At 39.8% G+C, this 15,567-nt stretch overlaps 2 protein-coding genes across 9 annotated transcripts in view; one reads left to right on the top strand and one right to left on the bottom strand.

Moving 5' to 3' along the window:
- LOC109275917 (sperm-associated acrosin inhibitor-like) overlaps positions 1 to 15,567 on the top strand; it is a 116,566-nt gene that overhangs the window by 47,715 nt on the left and 53,284 nt on the right. Inside the window, exon 3 of one of the 8 annotated variants that reach the window (XM_053907002.1) lies at positions 109 to 552. The exons of the other annotated variants lie outside the window; for them this stretch is intronic. Coding sequence (XP_053762977.1) covers positions 109 to 137 — 29 coding nt within the window. The 3' untranslated portion in view covers positions 138 to 552. Of the gene's footprint in view, positions 1 to 108; positions 553 to 15,567 lie in introns of those variants that run through there. 8 annotated transcript variants of the gene reach the window in all.
- SPINK7 (serine peptidase inhibitor Kazal type 7) lies at positions 10,447 to 14,396 on the bottom strand. The gene is made up of 4 exons (XM_019464359.2): positions 14,227 to 14,396; positions 12,925 to 12,950; positions 12,082 to 12,206; positions 10,447 to 10,726 (listed from the first exon to the last, which is right to left on the bottom strand). Exons 1-4 carry the CDS (start codon positions 14,285 to 14,287, stop codon positions 10,681 to 10,683), a joined length of 258 nt encoding a protein of 85 aa, XP_019319904.1. The 5' UTR covers positions 14,288 to 14,396; the 3' UTR covers positions 10,447 to 10,680.

Here is a 15,567-nt window from a genome sequence, read left to right as displayed (position 1 = left end):
TTTCTTTGTTTCTTTACATACTTGAAAGATGGAGTGCTTTCACAGCTGTTATATGATTGGATCTTCATAACAAATCTGTCAGTTACTACAATTTTCTTTGTTTTACAGACGAGAAAGTGAAGTCAGAAAGAAGTTAAGTCATTTCACCCAGTTTACTACATATTCTTGGTTGCCCTACTTTTCCAGGAACACTCACCAGCATGGCAGCTTTCTGTGTTTCCCCTCTTTTGACACTTTCCCAGTTTCCCCTCTTTCCTCCTATCTTCTCCAGCACCAAATGGGAAATATTGCCAGTTGAGACTCTAGACTGGGCACAGAGAAAAGGTATTAACACCCAAGTCTTTATTCAGCAGTAACAAGCAATGATTTATGCTCTTAGCAGGGGGATCATTTCTCCAAGATTCTAAATTTGAGGAGATGGTAAGATGGGTGGACTTGTTGAATAGTCACTCCTCATTTAATGCCAGATCTCTGGTGGAATTTCCTTATCAAGGAACCTTGGAAGAAGGGATTCCTCAAAGGCAATAATAAAGAGCTATGTGACCATCTTAACCAATAATGGATTTATTGGCTGCAGTGGCTTGACTGTACCTGAAGCACAGGCTCAAGGTTCAAGAATGAGATGTTGGGGTGCCCGGATGGCTCAGTCAGTTAAATGTCAGACTCTTGATTTCAGTTCAGGTCATGATTTCATGGTCATGAGATTGAGCCCCATGTTGGGCTCTGCACTGGATATGAACCTGCTTAAGATTCTCTCTTTCCCTCTCCCATCTCCTGCTCATGAGTGAGTACCCTCTCTCTTTCTCTCTCGAAAAAAAAGAATGAGATGTTGACTTTTCCATGGGCTGTAGGTACATACAAGTCCAGTGACATCTTATGCTAATACAATAATTTTTAATAGACAAGCCACCAATCATTTGGTCGTGGTTTAAATACATTTAATTGCGCTTTATCAAACTATTTTTCATTTGAAATCTTTGATAAAGGCTACAAGGACACTTATTTTGAAATGTGCCAATTTTCAAATAGAGCAACTCTATGAGAAGACCTTGCAAGCAGCTCTTGCAGTTTTGGTAGACAGTTGTAAGACACTGTTTATACCACCAATGGAAGTGGTGTCAAAGACTGAGAGACTGAAATTCACAGTTGCTTCCCTTCAAAAGGATGAAGACAGCTGGAACCTATGCTGGTCCGGGGGGTCAGACATCTTAATACTGCTGAGAGTTGAAACTCTAAGAGTCTTGCAGAGCTAAATTCATTGCCAGCTTCACCATTCCCTACATGACCTTGGGCAAGTTCTTTATCTCCTAATAACTTTAGTTTCTTAATGTTCATTTAATCATTCAGTAAACATTAATGAGCATTTACTCTTAGAAACTATATTACAAATTAAAGAGCCCAAATGTCCATCAACTGACAAATGTATAAAGATGTGGTATACACACACACACACACACACACACACACACACACACACACAGTGGAATATTGGTATTCAAAAAGAATGAAATCTTGCCATTTGCAACATAATGGATAGAACTAGAATGTAGTATGCTAAGTGAAATAAGTCAGAGAAAGATAAATACCATATGATTTCACTCACATGTGGAATTTAAGAAACAAAACAGATGAACATAGGGGAAGGAAAGGAAAAATAAGATAAAAATAGAGAAGGAGGCAAACCATAAGAGACCCTTATATACAGAGAATAGAGGGTTGTGAGAGGGGTGTTGGGTGGGGGGATGGGCTAAAAGGGGGATGGGCGTTAAGAAGGGCACATGTTGAAATGAGCACTGGGTGTTATATGTAAGTGATGAATCACTAAATTCTACTCCTAAAACTATTATTACACTGTATGTTAACTAACTTGGATTTAAATAAAAATAAAAACAAAACAACAAAAAAAGAAATGGTATATTTCAACTTGGGTATAGCATGAATAATGAGAAACTTCCCCACTGTCTTCATTATAGCTTAACAAGGACTCTCTTCTTGACTAAACTTTAGTTAGGCTCCTCTGAGTCCTTTTCTTGACTAGGCCTTAACCTTGCTCCCCACCTCACCTCCATCTCATGCCTTTTGCCTTCCCCTTTCTGTATTAGCATAGAATCCTGCTTAGTCATTGCTCTACCCTTGATATCTGATCAAGTTATTTTCCCCACTTTTAATATATAAATTCTTGGCCAACCTTTAGCAAGAATCCTCCCCGTCCTTGATAACTAATGTTAGTAATTTTCCATCTACTGACTCCCTCAACTTGCTCCTTGGCTATAAATCCCCACTTATTATATTCGGAGTTGAGCACTATCTCTCTCTTTCTTATTGCAATAGGAGCATTCAAGACTATACCTTGAATGGCACCTTCCCTACCATTTTAATAAGTGCCAAATAATTTTTCTTTAACAAGCTTACAAAATAAAGTTAATGACACCATTATCATAAGCTTGTTGTAAGTTTCAAATGAAATGTATATGTAAATACTTATCCAGGGTCTGGCACAAAGTAAGCTCTTAACAGATTTTGGTATTTGATGATGATCAAGATAGCGAAGACAATAACAGTGACAGTGGTCTGAAGAAAAGATCAGGAAGCACTTAGGAACTGTCTTAAAATATGCAGATGATGTATCTTTGTGGCCTACTGGAAATAATAGATTGGCACTGATAGCAAAAGAAACTTTGTGATGATCAGCAATGTTTGATAATGACTGCAGGTAATGAGGATCTTATCATTTTAATCGTCTCATTGGAAGTCAAGTGAATACTTGTCAGGGACCCTGTAGAGGTAATTCCTTTATTGAATGTGAGAATGATCTCTATCCACATTTTTGAACTTGTCTTTTTTAATGGCAAAATACTTTGTTTAATGACAATAGCAATGACAGTAATAATATTTACTGAGCACTAAGTATGTGTCAGGTAGTTTTTGGAATTGTATGAATATTAACCTATTTAAATTTTAAAACTATATGAGATAAACACTACTACTATTAAGACTTTACAAATAAAAGAAGTGAAGCTCAGAGAACATAAATAACTTGCCCAAGGTCACAAGAGTGCATAGTGGAACTGGAAAATATTATATGGAAGAATAATACACTAAACAGATCACAGAGGCTCTCTGTTACTTAAAGAAGGAATGTGGCAGCTTGGTTTCCTAATCCCCATCTTCCTATAGTGGCCCTCGAGTCACTCTCATGGAGACCCTAGGGCTCCACAGGATAATTTAAAGATCACTGGTCTAGGTGAGAAGTTCCCAAATTCCACCCTCAGGCTCCAGAAGGTGGGATAGGGGTTTAGTGAGGCAAGTACTATTTGAGGGAGAGTTTGTCTAGATCAGAGCCTGATACTTGGCTTTGGTTATAAGAGTGTGAATGCAGAAGGGAGAAGAGAAGGGAAAGAGGATGATCTAGAAGGAACAAGTTCACATACAGTTACAGGGCCATAAAGAGAGAATCTCTAGGGAATAAGGCAGTCATCTAAATTGAAACCCAAGAAGAGACTTGAATCTCAAGATTTTAGACACAAAATTAGAAGAGAACTAATATAGAGGTGACTCTGTGGAGGGTGTTGGAAGGCTGGGCTGGGTGGGATTATAATTGCTTAAACCTCTTCTGCTTCTGGGGAAGACTGGCCAGAGTTTAGGACCCGTTGATGTGCACACATGCACAGGTTAAGGGGTCACCTCTGGAGGAGAAATGTTGCAGGATCTGGGAATCAGGAAAGCTTTGACACTAAGTCACCTGAGCTTTTCAGAAATGTCTTTCAACACAATGGTAGTACTTTCCTCCTAATAAGCAAGACTGTTTAGGCAGCACTGAGTTATAGTGGAATAGAAAAAAAAAAAAAAAAAGACTAAAATGTCACTATGAAGTTGAGTTCCGCCCCCCACCCCCAAGGAATTCTGAACTATTTTCAGTATGTATTGGGGGTGGGAGAGGCGGGGAGAGCCTTACGGTTTATTTGAGAATTTACTTAAGAATTCAGCCCAGTGTAGCATATCCTTCCCATATTCTCTTGCTATTTCACATTAGGAAGTCACTTCTCTGCCTGAACTTTGCATTCTCAGAGGAACAGGTTTATCAGGTTACTGGTATCTGCTTTGCATAACAATTAGGAAGAACACATTTTTAAATTTTAACTCTTTGTTTTGAAATAATTGTTGCAAAACTAAAACAAGGAACTTCTCGAGTACTCTTTACCTCAAGACTCCATTCAAATTTTGCCATTTGTGTCCACAATGCCTTTATAACAGAACGATCCAACCCAACCTGATTTAATATTGTTATGATGGCAGTAGTCTCTACCAAAGTCTTAGCTGCCCTTTTTGGAAAAATGAATAAGTCCATCCTAAAATTCCTATGGAAATACAAGTTACCTAGTATAGCCAAAACAATCTTAAAAATGAAGAAGGCTGGAGGACGCACACTTCTCAATTTTAAAATTTACTACAAAGTTATAGTAGTCAAGACAGTGTATAACAATTGAAGATCCAAAAATAAACTTTTTTTATTTATGGTCGGTTGATTTTTGACAAAGGCAAATTGCCAAGACAACTTACTGGAGAAAGAATAGTCTTCAAAAATTCATGCTGGGACACTAAGGTTGGACACTTACTTCATCTTGTATAAAAAAGTATAACAGAAATTAACACAAAATGGATCAAAGACTAAATGTAAGAATTATAACTTTTGAAGTCTTAGAAGAAAACATAGGCATGAATCTTTGTGACCTTTTAATGGGCAATGGCTTCTTAGATATGCTACTAAAAACAATAAACAAAAGGGAAAATAAATAAGTTGATTTTATCAAAATTAAAAACTTTTGTTCTTCATTAGACAGCCCAAAGAATGAGAGAAAATATTTGCAAATCATAGTTCTCATAAAGGACTAGTATTCAGAATATATAAACAGAATATATACAGCTCAACAATACCAGACAAATAATCCAGTTAAAAAATGAGCAAAGGATTTTGAATAAACATTTTTCCAAAGAAGATATACAAATGGCCAATAAAGGCAGGGAAATGCAAATCAAAGCCAAAATGAGTACAATTTCACATCCATTAGAATGTCTAAAAAAAAAAAAGACAAGGTGTTTAAGATGTAAAGAAATTGGAACCCTCATACATTGCTGGTGGGAATGGCAAATGTCATAACAGCTGCTTTGGAAAAGAGTTTGTTAGGTCCTCAAAAAGTTAAATGTAGAGTTACCCTATGGCCTAGAAATTCTACTTCTAGGTATTTACCCAAGAGAATTGAAAACAAAACAAAACAAAATCTTGTATGTGAATGTTCATGGCAGCTTTATTCATAATGGCTCAAAACTGGAAACAATCCAAGTATCCATTGATTGATAAATGTTGAATGTAGTCTAGCCATAGAATGGAATATTATTCCGCTACAAAAAGGAATAAAGTACTGACACCTGTTACCACATGGATTAATCGTGAAAATCTTATGCTAAGTGAAGGAAGTTAGACACTATATAATATGACTCTGTTTATGTATGATGTCCAGAGTGGTAAATTCATAGACAAGAATTAGATTCATGGTTGCCAGGGGCTGGAAAGATGGGGGAATGAGAGTGGCTGCCAGTGGGCTTGGAGTTTCTTTTTGGAGTGATGGAAGGTATTGCAATCAGATGGTGGTGATGGTTGCACAATTTTGTGAGTAGACTAGAAACCACTGAATTATACACTTGAAAAATGAGGGTGTTTATAACTAATAGAATGTTGCATGTTAATTATACTTAAATTTTAAAAATTAAAAAAAGTAAAAACATGAATTTTTTTATGTGGACTCTCAACAACAATAATAAAAGATGCATTCAGGATCATGAATTGTCATGTTCTTTAGTCTCTTTCAATGAAGAATATTTAAAAGGCCGGTTCTTGGTTTTTGAAGGTTGTAGATGAGTTATTTTACAGCAGGTTTCTGAATTTGAGTTTGTCTGACATTTCCTAGGGGCTATGTTCAAGTTGTGCATTTTTGGCAGGGAAATACGGAAGTTACTCTATATTATTTGCACTGTATACTTTGAGATAGTTTACGTGATGTTACCCCATCACTAACGATGCTAAGTTCGATCACTTGTGCAGGTTAGTGTCTGCCAGGTTTCTCCACTCTATGGTTACTCTTTTTCCTTTCAAAATTAGTAAATATTTTGTGATGAGGTCCTTGAGATTATTCGAATATCTCATTTTTCATCACAGTCTTACACTATAAAGTGAGGCCATATCCAATGGAGCAAACTATATACATAAATTCATGTACTCTTATATGTTCACATTGTACATTTGCCTTTTCACTTTCTAGTATCAATTTCTATGGAACTGAAATGTTCCCATTTATCTCAAACCAAGAAAAAAAAACAACCCAGAACGTTTGCTGATCATGGGCCTTTACTTCCAACATGCCAGACACATTTCCAAGAATGTGGTCTATGTTTTGGGCCTGGGTAAATGTTGGAGAAGGAAGGCATACAGGTCGTAATCAACCCTTTCATTTCTGTAGGACTTTTCAGTTTACAAAGCGTGTTTGCATGCATATGTCACCTGACTGTCACAATAGACAGGTTAAATTAGGGATTATTATTCTCTTGATTTTGTCAGTAAGGAAAGTGCTATCACACACATGAATAACCAACCCACGGCCACACACACCAGTGAAAGTTCAGGTTCGCATAAACACATAAGTCTCCTGTCCCAAGTTTTGTTGTGTTCTCCTGAGCTGTTTGGTGAAGTTGTATAATGAAGACAGAGAGGACGAGGATGCCAAAGACCTCAGTGATGCAAATGCCGATGAGTACACAGAGAAGCAAGTTAAACTGAATAAAACCATTTTCTCTTCCAGGTCTAAATTTGGAGAGGTAAAAATTTAAAAATAAACCTCCTTTACATTTGCATTTATGGTTATCAGCTTCCCTGTGGCAAAGATTTACTTTCCCTGACAGGGAAAAAGGGAAAGAAAGGAAATTAATTACATATGTGATAGTAAGATACATATATATATTTAGTCCATTGATGTTGACTAGCTTACGATGAAAACCAAAGTCTTCATTGCCAATATCACACTTCAGTGGGAGATAATTTTAACCATTTCTATTCTAAGGTTGCTACCATAATAATTCTCAATAGTATACTTGTAACCTTGTTTCTTGATTTCTTAACTAAAAAGAGTTACTTATTGACCCCCATCTGTGAAGGAAAAATTGTTAATTTACATTACCTTCCCATCTTTAGTTCTTCCCAATTTTTGATGACTATATCATGACTTTTAGCTCTTCCCAATTTTTGATGAGTATATCGCGACTTTTCAGTCTTCATATTACCTTTATAACTTTAAATAATATATTTTAGTCACGTTCTATTATTCTCATCCTTAGATAGCATCTCGTAATTCTGCAAGAAAATTACTTGCCTCCACACACTTACCCCAGCCAACTTTTTTCTCTAAAGATTTGTCACCTCTATGTTAATTTTTACATTTCATACATTAAAAATATACACATTCCATTCTGTATACTGTAATTCATTCTACTACCGGTTAACCATAGATTGATTCTAAAATTTAAAGAGCAATAACTGTTTTTAAACATCATTTATAAATATTAAAAGGATTTTACAGATGTATTAATTGTAGGCCAAATCTAGACTTCAAATTAAGAAAGATCAGAAACCTCCTTTTAGGTGGTAAGTTTTGGTGAATGTTGGCAGAAAAGGGGGCAGTGTCATCAACGGTTAGGATCTGCTTTGGATGCAGTATAGACTGAAGAACTAATGTGGCTCAGGTCTGCAATAAAGCGAGATGTTTCCTAACTTTCTTTATGCAGTGTGGTGTGTACAACAGACGCTAGATAGATCCTGAGCAAGCAGAACCATCCACCATTCCCGGTTTTGCAATTCTGCCCATCATTTTACTTTGGGAGCTTCTTTTATATCACCTGAAAAGTTTGGCTGATAACGTTTACCTTATGATGTTATGTGGGGATTAAACGAGACAGAAAATATGAAAGTATTTTGTGAACTCTAAGTGCTTTATAGATGTTATTATACATTGGGTCATTTCATGGTAGAAGGAATTTGATTCTCAAGAGTATTGAGGTATAATGGATGAAATCCTGGAAACACTGTTTGGGCCCTGGATTGGGAGTAGCAAATCTGGGTTCTTGTCCTCGTCTTCCATGTGAACAATGAGACATTTCCAATTCTGGGAATTCAGAGTTTCCATCCATAAAATGAGGCGGTTGACTGGCTCTCTTTCATCCTTGACGATCAGGAATTCTAGCGTAGGTGTGTATTTGCCCATGTTTTGTATCATGGTTTTTTGATATGTTTCCCTGACCTTCACGCACAGTTGGCAGGGATTGTCATAGGTTTTTCTATCTGTACCATACACCAGGGTGAAGATGAGCTCACGGGGTAGGGGTATGCCCATGCCTTGGTCTTTATCACAATCCAACTTCAAGGAGAAGGGAGCTTTTGTGTACTCAGAAATGAGCTTCTGAGGATTCAGGTCAGCCGAGAAGTTGTGAGTGAGATCAGAGGAAGAATGGGAAGGACTGAGGTAGCCAAAAACTTGATAGCAGCAGAGGAGAAAGGGGTGAGGCAAATGGAGAAATACAGAAATCAAGGCTCCTAAGAAGGTAGAAGCAACTGAAGATACGTAAGAAAGATTGGTGAGGAACACCAGGAAAATGCAGGTGTTTGTTTAAGACAGAGCAAACAGTGTTAGATGCAGGGATAAATCAAAACTGGGAGAAGGAAAAACAAGAGAAGCTGAGGATATGAGAAGGTGGGAGGAACTGGCATGATGAGAAGAGCAGCACAGACTGGGAGACTGAGGGGGTGTGTGCCACTCAGGTGAGGGGATGCTCTACACACACCAGCAGGTGTGAGCAGTTCAGGAGAGGATCACACCGGTGTGGGAGGGAGCTCAGAACCGGGAGGTGAGAGCTGCTGAAGGTGGCAAGCAACTCAAGAGAGCTAAGCCAGCAAACCCATCTGACCACCTGTTCTAGGCCCTTCACTGTCCAGATCACGACTTCTCCCTATCTGCTACTTTTACTTCAGCAGCTCTGTTTTTTTCTGAGATACTTCCCTATCCTTGCTCTTCTTCACAGTCTCCGTAGTTGACTTGACCATGATCTGGCTTGGCTTTAACTTTGAACTTGATGTTGAACTTGACTCTGGTTCAGACCCATATTTTATCCCAATCATCTCGACCATGTTACGTGTGTCATGATCATGGGGACAGAGTCTGTACTTAATGTGATTATATAGCAATTTAGAGGTAGGATATAAAGGCGGGAGTCAACTGCTTATAAGCCTTTTTTATACCACTTTTATGGAGTCACCAGAACTATGAATTCCCTCTCTACTTGAGTTTGTAAGGAGATAAGGTTTCCAAAGGCCTCCTTTTATCTTTAAGGCAGCCTATAGGTGGTGGGCAGGACTATCCTCTTTCAATCTCTGGGCCAAGAATAGTTCTGGAGCAAGTGAGGGAAGAAGTGAACATGGGGAGGAGAAAATGACCCATGAAAGTACACCAAGGCCCAAACTAGGTCACAAATGTTTTGTGAGCTACACGTAGCACTGAGACCTCCTCAAAGCGTAGTGGTCACATAAACAGCCTCTATGGAAAGAACTCCAGCTTCACCACTTGGAGGGAATTATATATCTCTGTATTTAAAGGAAAAATGCACAACTTGCCAATACTGTCAATGTTGTCTTGGTACACAGCGGTATCTACATATTACAGGTATGGAAGACAGGTGTTAGAGAGGAGCTCAAGCCATGTTGTAGTCAGTGCCAGGGATGTTCTATTAAGGCGACAGTAGGAGGTTAGTAAGGTGAGAGACAGGAAAAGAGAAATTATTGAATGCTCATGGAAAGAAATGGGCAGGAAATTCTTCCCTCTGGGGATGACATCTTTTTTTTTTTTTTTAATGTTTCTTTATTTATTTTGAGAGAGAGAGTGAGGAGAGGCAGAGAAAGAGGGTAAGAGAGAATCCCAAGCAGGCTCTGCACTGACAGCATGGGGCTCCATCTCATGAACCGTGAGATCATGACCTGAACTGAAATCAAGAGTCAGACACTTAACAGACTGAGCCACCCAGGCACCCCATCAGGGATGACTTGTTACAACGAAGGAGTCTCCCTTCTGAGGCACTTTGGAAAAGAGACTAATATAAAGGACCAGTATGGTCCACAGACTAGTTCCCAGTAACAGGTACTGATTAAGGAAAGTAAAGACTCCAGGAGAGGGTAAGATGTTCACTGGTCTGTGTGTGGGGGTGGGTGTGCATGCGTGTGCGTGTGTCTTTTTGAAGTCACTTGGAATTCTTCATACAGGATTTTCTCCTAAAGGAGATTTATGTGTCCTTCAGTTTTATTTTTAAACTGATATGCGACATCCCAACCTAAGAAACAAATACAAGCAGAAGTAGAGGTAAACTATGTAAGGAGATTGTTTTACTGAGGTACAAAAGGAGGCCCGGGAATCAGTGAGGCATGAGGAGGACCGCAACAATTTTCTCTGCCCAACAAAGATGCGTCGCATTCCGTCTCTGCCCTTACCCAGAGCCCCGGCTGAGATGAGGGAGAGGGCAGTCAGAGCCCATGGAAGATGAAGGTGATGGTGAAGATGTCATCGCTCTGTATCCATGTCTGCGGGGAAGTTAGCATGCTCCTTCATGAAGAAACTGAACTTTTCCGTTACTTTTCCTATGAGAAAACACACAAGATTCATTAAGCAAGAGGCCATGTTATATCATGTTAGAGCCAAAAGGAACTATAGAAATTAGGAGGCAGAACTTAATGTTACAGATGAGGAAACTGAATCCCTGAAAAGGAATGTCCCTGCCACAGGCAGTTTCTGACAGAAGCCAAGTTTCCCTAGTCCAGTGATACATCCAGCCTGCCCACGGCCCCCACTGACCCCAGAACCTGGGGTTACCCTGCATCTTACAAAGAAGGAGGGCTTCTGACAAGGGGAGTTGAGGTGGCCTGCCCCTCAGCTTTTCTTGCTCAGCAAGGCCTGTGATGAAGCTGGATCCTGCAGTGGTAAGAACTGCCACCACATGTCCCCTTCAGTGTCCTTGAACACAAGCTAGTTGCTAGGCCAAAGGCCCAGTATGTGTGCATCTTCTCTTTTCTGAAGATTCCCTCTTCCTGAGTAGAAATAAAGATGCAGACATATCTTTGTGGGCTAGAGGCCTCACCTGCTATTCCAACTTGTGAGATAATCACGGAGATGAAAAATATTAAGATTGAAAATGGATGGCCAAAATCCGGTGGTCTAAAAAGACTTAACAATGAGCAGAGTGGACTTTGTGTAAGGGAATAAATGCTTAGGTGCCTGTTTTGCATTAAAGAAGTGGCAACGACCTAGTTATATTGCCTTCAAAAATACCATGCAGGCTAAACGAAATACCTAAACAAAACATGCCCGTGGGACCCAGGTGGAAGCACCGAGAGCTGCATTCCCCTCTTTTAGATAAAAGAAAAAAAATTGCCATAGCCTTATTCCCCTTTTCCCCCTTAAGGCTACAGATAGAGCTGCTAGGAATTTGAGGAGCGGAAAGGCTTTCCAGCCAGTTTGTCTAAGAATCAAGCAGTATGGCCATAAGTCTCTTAGAAGTCATGTGGGATAGTGGGTTTCAATGATTTCTTAGTGTGGGGTTTAAGATCCTTCTCTCTAACAAAATACTGTGTGGAACCCCATTACCGAAAACAGCCAAAAGCTGAACTTGGGGTTGGAGATCACCCCCAAATGATCCCCTTAGCTCCTCTGGTGCCTCTGGTGCCTCTGTAGAACCTCTAGGCTCCTGGTCTTATTGGACTCCCTCAACTGAGACAGGAATTGGCAGTTGGGGGATGGATGGAACGAGTTCAAGCTGGCAGAGCAGGGGGCCAAGCCTAGCCTGACCACAAGACAGTCAGTTTTCTCTCTCTCCCAGATGCTTCTGGGTGGGAATAAGCACAGCTTATGGAGAGTGAAACAGGCTCATAGAAAGAGGAGAAGTTTGCTGTGGAGGACACTGGCCGCAACTTCTTTTTTCTTCCCATGAGGTACTCACAAATTCTCAATGCATAGGTGGCATTCATTCCCATAGGTGATGTAATCAGAACCACAGACAGGCAGGTACATGATGGGGCAGGGGATGGCCACCACTGGGTACTTCTTGTAAATGCTGCAGTTCCCCTGTGTTGGACACAAGAGAATGTCCTGCTGTTTTCAGGCCCCCAAGCTAGGCTACGCTGGCCACTGTTGGGCAGGAGGCAGAATACCATCCTGGGAATCCCAGATCAGATATTCTGATGCTCCTGTGGCTACTTCTATTAGTAATAATATTACCACCATGACAAATACTCGTACTGCTATCACCACTTCTGTGACTGCTAGGATAGTCTGCTATTATTAATGCCTGAGAATTTCCATGCTAGGCATTAACCTTGAATTGTACATGAGTTTGTTTTTTTTTTGTTTACTGAATAAGGTAGGCTCGACTATGATGCCTGTTTATAGATGGGGGGAAATTATGGCTTCAAAACAAAGAACTTGTATAACATAAACGCAGTTAATAATGGGTTTGGGATTTGAATCTAGAGCCCACCCAATGAACCAAGGTAACTGCCCTGCCTCTCACATGTTGCCCTTTCCATGAAGACTTTACCAGTCTCTCAGCTGGAAGTCATCTCTCTCTCCCTTAACTTGGGATTTTTTTTTTTTTAGGCTACAGTTATTTATATGTATATCCCATTGCTTCAACTGCCTTCTGGAGAGCAGAGTTTTTAATCTCTGTCTGCCTCCCCCTTCTGCCCCCCAAACACGCTTAATTAATTCTACATATATATTGCAAAAATGTTTGTTGACTAAATGTCAATGGAAATTGAAATTAAACGTAATTCAATATACTCACTGTTGTTAAAGATAGGCTAGCAGCTTCTGAAAGAGAGTTAGAGATGGAAACGTTAAAAATAAAGCAAAGTCTTGAAGTCTCATTGATTAATGTAAAATCGGGCCTATAGATTAAGACTCTGTATTTGCTATGGCAAGAAATCTCAGCGCACGCTTTGTTCTTATATAAAACTCCAGCTGTTTGCTGAAGAAGCCAAATGGCCAATAAGGTAAGCCCTGTATTCAGTCAAGAGAATTAGCCAGTTTCTTCCCTTTATTGACCACGAGATATTTTCTGGAGCTCATGATGATGGTTCAAAGTCAGATAGCAATAGAAGGTATTGCAGTCACCCCTCCTAAGAGCATGAAGTGCTGCCATCATTGATATTCTCTCCTCCAAAGTGACATAAAAAAATGTAACAGAGGGGCGCCTGGGGGGTTCAGTCAGTTAAGCATCCAACTCTTGATTTCGGCTCAAGTCATGATCTCGTGGTTCATGAGATCGAGCCCCGCGTTGAGCTCTGCTGACAGTGCAAATTAGGATTCTCTCTCTCCCTCTCTTTCTGCCCCCCCCCATAAATAAATAAACATTAAAAAAGAAATGGAATGGAATATTTTTAAGGTGTTAGAATCTTAATTTATTTAAATAATTTTCACCATATAAAAGTCTAATTGTCGACTCCTGGGCTTTGGAGAATTGGGTTTTATTTTGATCCTCCTGGACTGATTTGGAGAGATATCCAAGTTTTTCTGTGTTGCTACACTGAGGAATCGTATCTAATAACACCAACCACTTCCAGTGTTCTTATGAAATTAGGTAGACTTATGAAGAAATTAGTTCTTTTTTTTTTTTTTTATGATTCCATGGATGAAAATAAAAAATCCTTAAAAGCAAAGACCCTGGAGCCAAATCCCCCAATACCAGCTAGTACACAAGATCCTCCCTTCCCAGGCCAGGGCTGTTTGTGTTAAAAACCAGTACACTTTATCTTTTTTAATATTTACTGATTGATTTTGAGAGAGAGGGAGAAAGAGCACAGGCGGGGAAGGGATGGCGAGAGGGGGGTAGAGAGAGAGAGAATCCCAAGCAGGCTCCGTGCTGCCAGCTCAGAGCCCAACGCGGGGCTCAAACTCACAAACCGTGAGATCGTGACCTGAACCCAAATCAAGAACCAGCTGCTTAACCAACTGAGCCACCCAGGTGCTCCACAAACCAATACGCTCTAAAACCACATGACCAGACATTTCTCTCAAATGCTGAGAAGGGGTTATTTGAGAAGACACGCTTAATGACTCTACAGGGTACTCTCTACCCTTAACTCACCTGAGCTGCTGAAGAAATGGGTCACTGTGCAGAACAGGAGCAAACTCCCAATGATCTTCATGGTGGAGAGGGCTGTGATGCAGACGCTTTCTAGGCTGTCACACCCGCTACATCAGCCATACCCCAGGGAAGGGGTCATGTTTATATGCCAATGCTTGGTTTCTCCACCTTTCCTGTGAGGTCACCCAGAGTCAGTGCTGGCTCTGAGAGGCTCTCAAAGTACAATGTCATACCCTGGGTGGTTGCGGTTCTTGTCACTTAATTGCTACTTAATACCTGACCGACAAATTGATTATTTGAGGTGAGAAGAATTTTCCTGTCTGCACCAGAGGTGGGGACTGTTATTTAGAATTCTAAACTTCACATAGTAGAAGAAATTAAGTATAGGCTGCTTGGCCTGGTTATGAAATAAGTTAACACATCAAACTTTTTTTCACCAAATGAAGAATATTAGACTCAGATTAAACCGATCACACTTAGTTTTATATTTTGCGTCCTCAGAAAATACTGATTATTTTTGAAGAAATGAACATCATAATTAGAGTTTCATACATGGTAGTTAGAATATGGAATGTGAGCTTCAGGACAACTCATTGAGGAAGGAATTCTTATTACCCTAATTTTACCAGTGAGTAAGTTGAGACTCAGAGTATTTAAGTAATCCTCACGAGATCATGAAACTAATTAATGGGGGAGCCTATGATGAGTTCAGTAATGGAAAAGGAAAGAAGCGAATGCCCTAATAAAGAGGGTTCCTTATGAGTTTTATTGTTTGCTATGAACATCTGAAGAGAATGAATACTGAGAAAAAGCCATTATGTCTCAAGAATGGGTGTCTTTGTTGAGGTTTGAAAATGCATTTAGCAAAGGAAATGAGAATGGGTTCAAAGGGAGATGAGGATGAAGTAGAGAATAGCATTATAATGTTTTTTGGACATTTGATAATCAAAGAGAGGAGGGGAGTGGAAGAAGCCAAAGCTTCAGTGAAGTCTAGGGAACACTGAACATGCCTCATAGCCAAAGGGAAGAAGAAGGAATTTAAGATAGATGGTGGAGGGTGGCTAATTGGAGCAGGATAGAGAAGTAGTAAATAAGGTTAAGAACACAAGGTGAAACACCATTCCCTCTGTCATAGGAGACAGAGAAGAGCAGGTAAATGTAGAGACATATTTCAAAGGGAGAGGAAGAAAGATGAAAGGGTACCCATTGTAAGGTTGGCTCAGACTGTTAAATTCTGGGGTTACCGTTTGCAGAAAAAACTGTGTTGGTCTGGAAGCTGGAGAAGGATGGAGAGGCTTGGTACAGACGTCCATGGGAGAATGTCAGACAGTCAACAATGGA

Source organism: Panthera pardus, unplaced genomic scaffold (assembly GCF_024362965.1).
Source record: "Panthera pardus isolate Hobbes unplaced genomic scaffold, ASM2436296v1 HiC_scaffold_2, whole genome shotgun sequence".
NCBI classification, from domain to species: Eukaryota; Metazoa; Chordata; class Mammalia; order Carnivora; family Felidae; genus Panthera; species Panthera pardus.
Note: the sequence above shows the minus strand (reverse complement) of the source record. Positions and strands in the feature narration are given on the sequence as shown.

What these genes read in the sequence shown, in the direction of transcription:
- SPINK7 (XM_019464359.2), bottom strand. Translation starts at nt 14,287, where the DNA reads ATGAAGATCATTGGGAGTTTGCTCCTGTTCTGCACAGTGACCCATTTC. An exon ending in CCATTTCTTCAGCAGCTCAG is followed by an intron (nt 12,951 to 14,226) that starts GTGAGTTAAGGG and finishes ACTCTCTTTCAG; the next exon opens with AAGCTGCTAGCCTATCTTTA. An exon ending in CACCTATGCATTGAGAATTT is followed by an intron (nt 10,727 to 12,081) that starts GTGAGTACCTCA and finishes GTTTTCTCATAG; the next exon opens with GAAAAGTAACGGAAAAGTTC.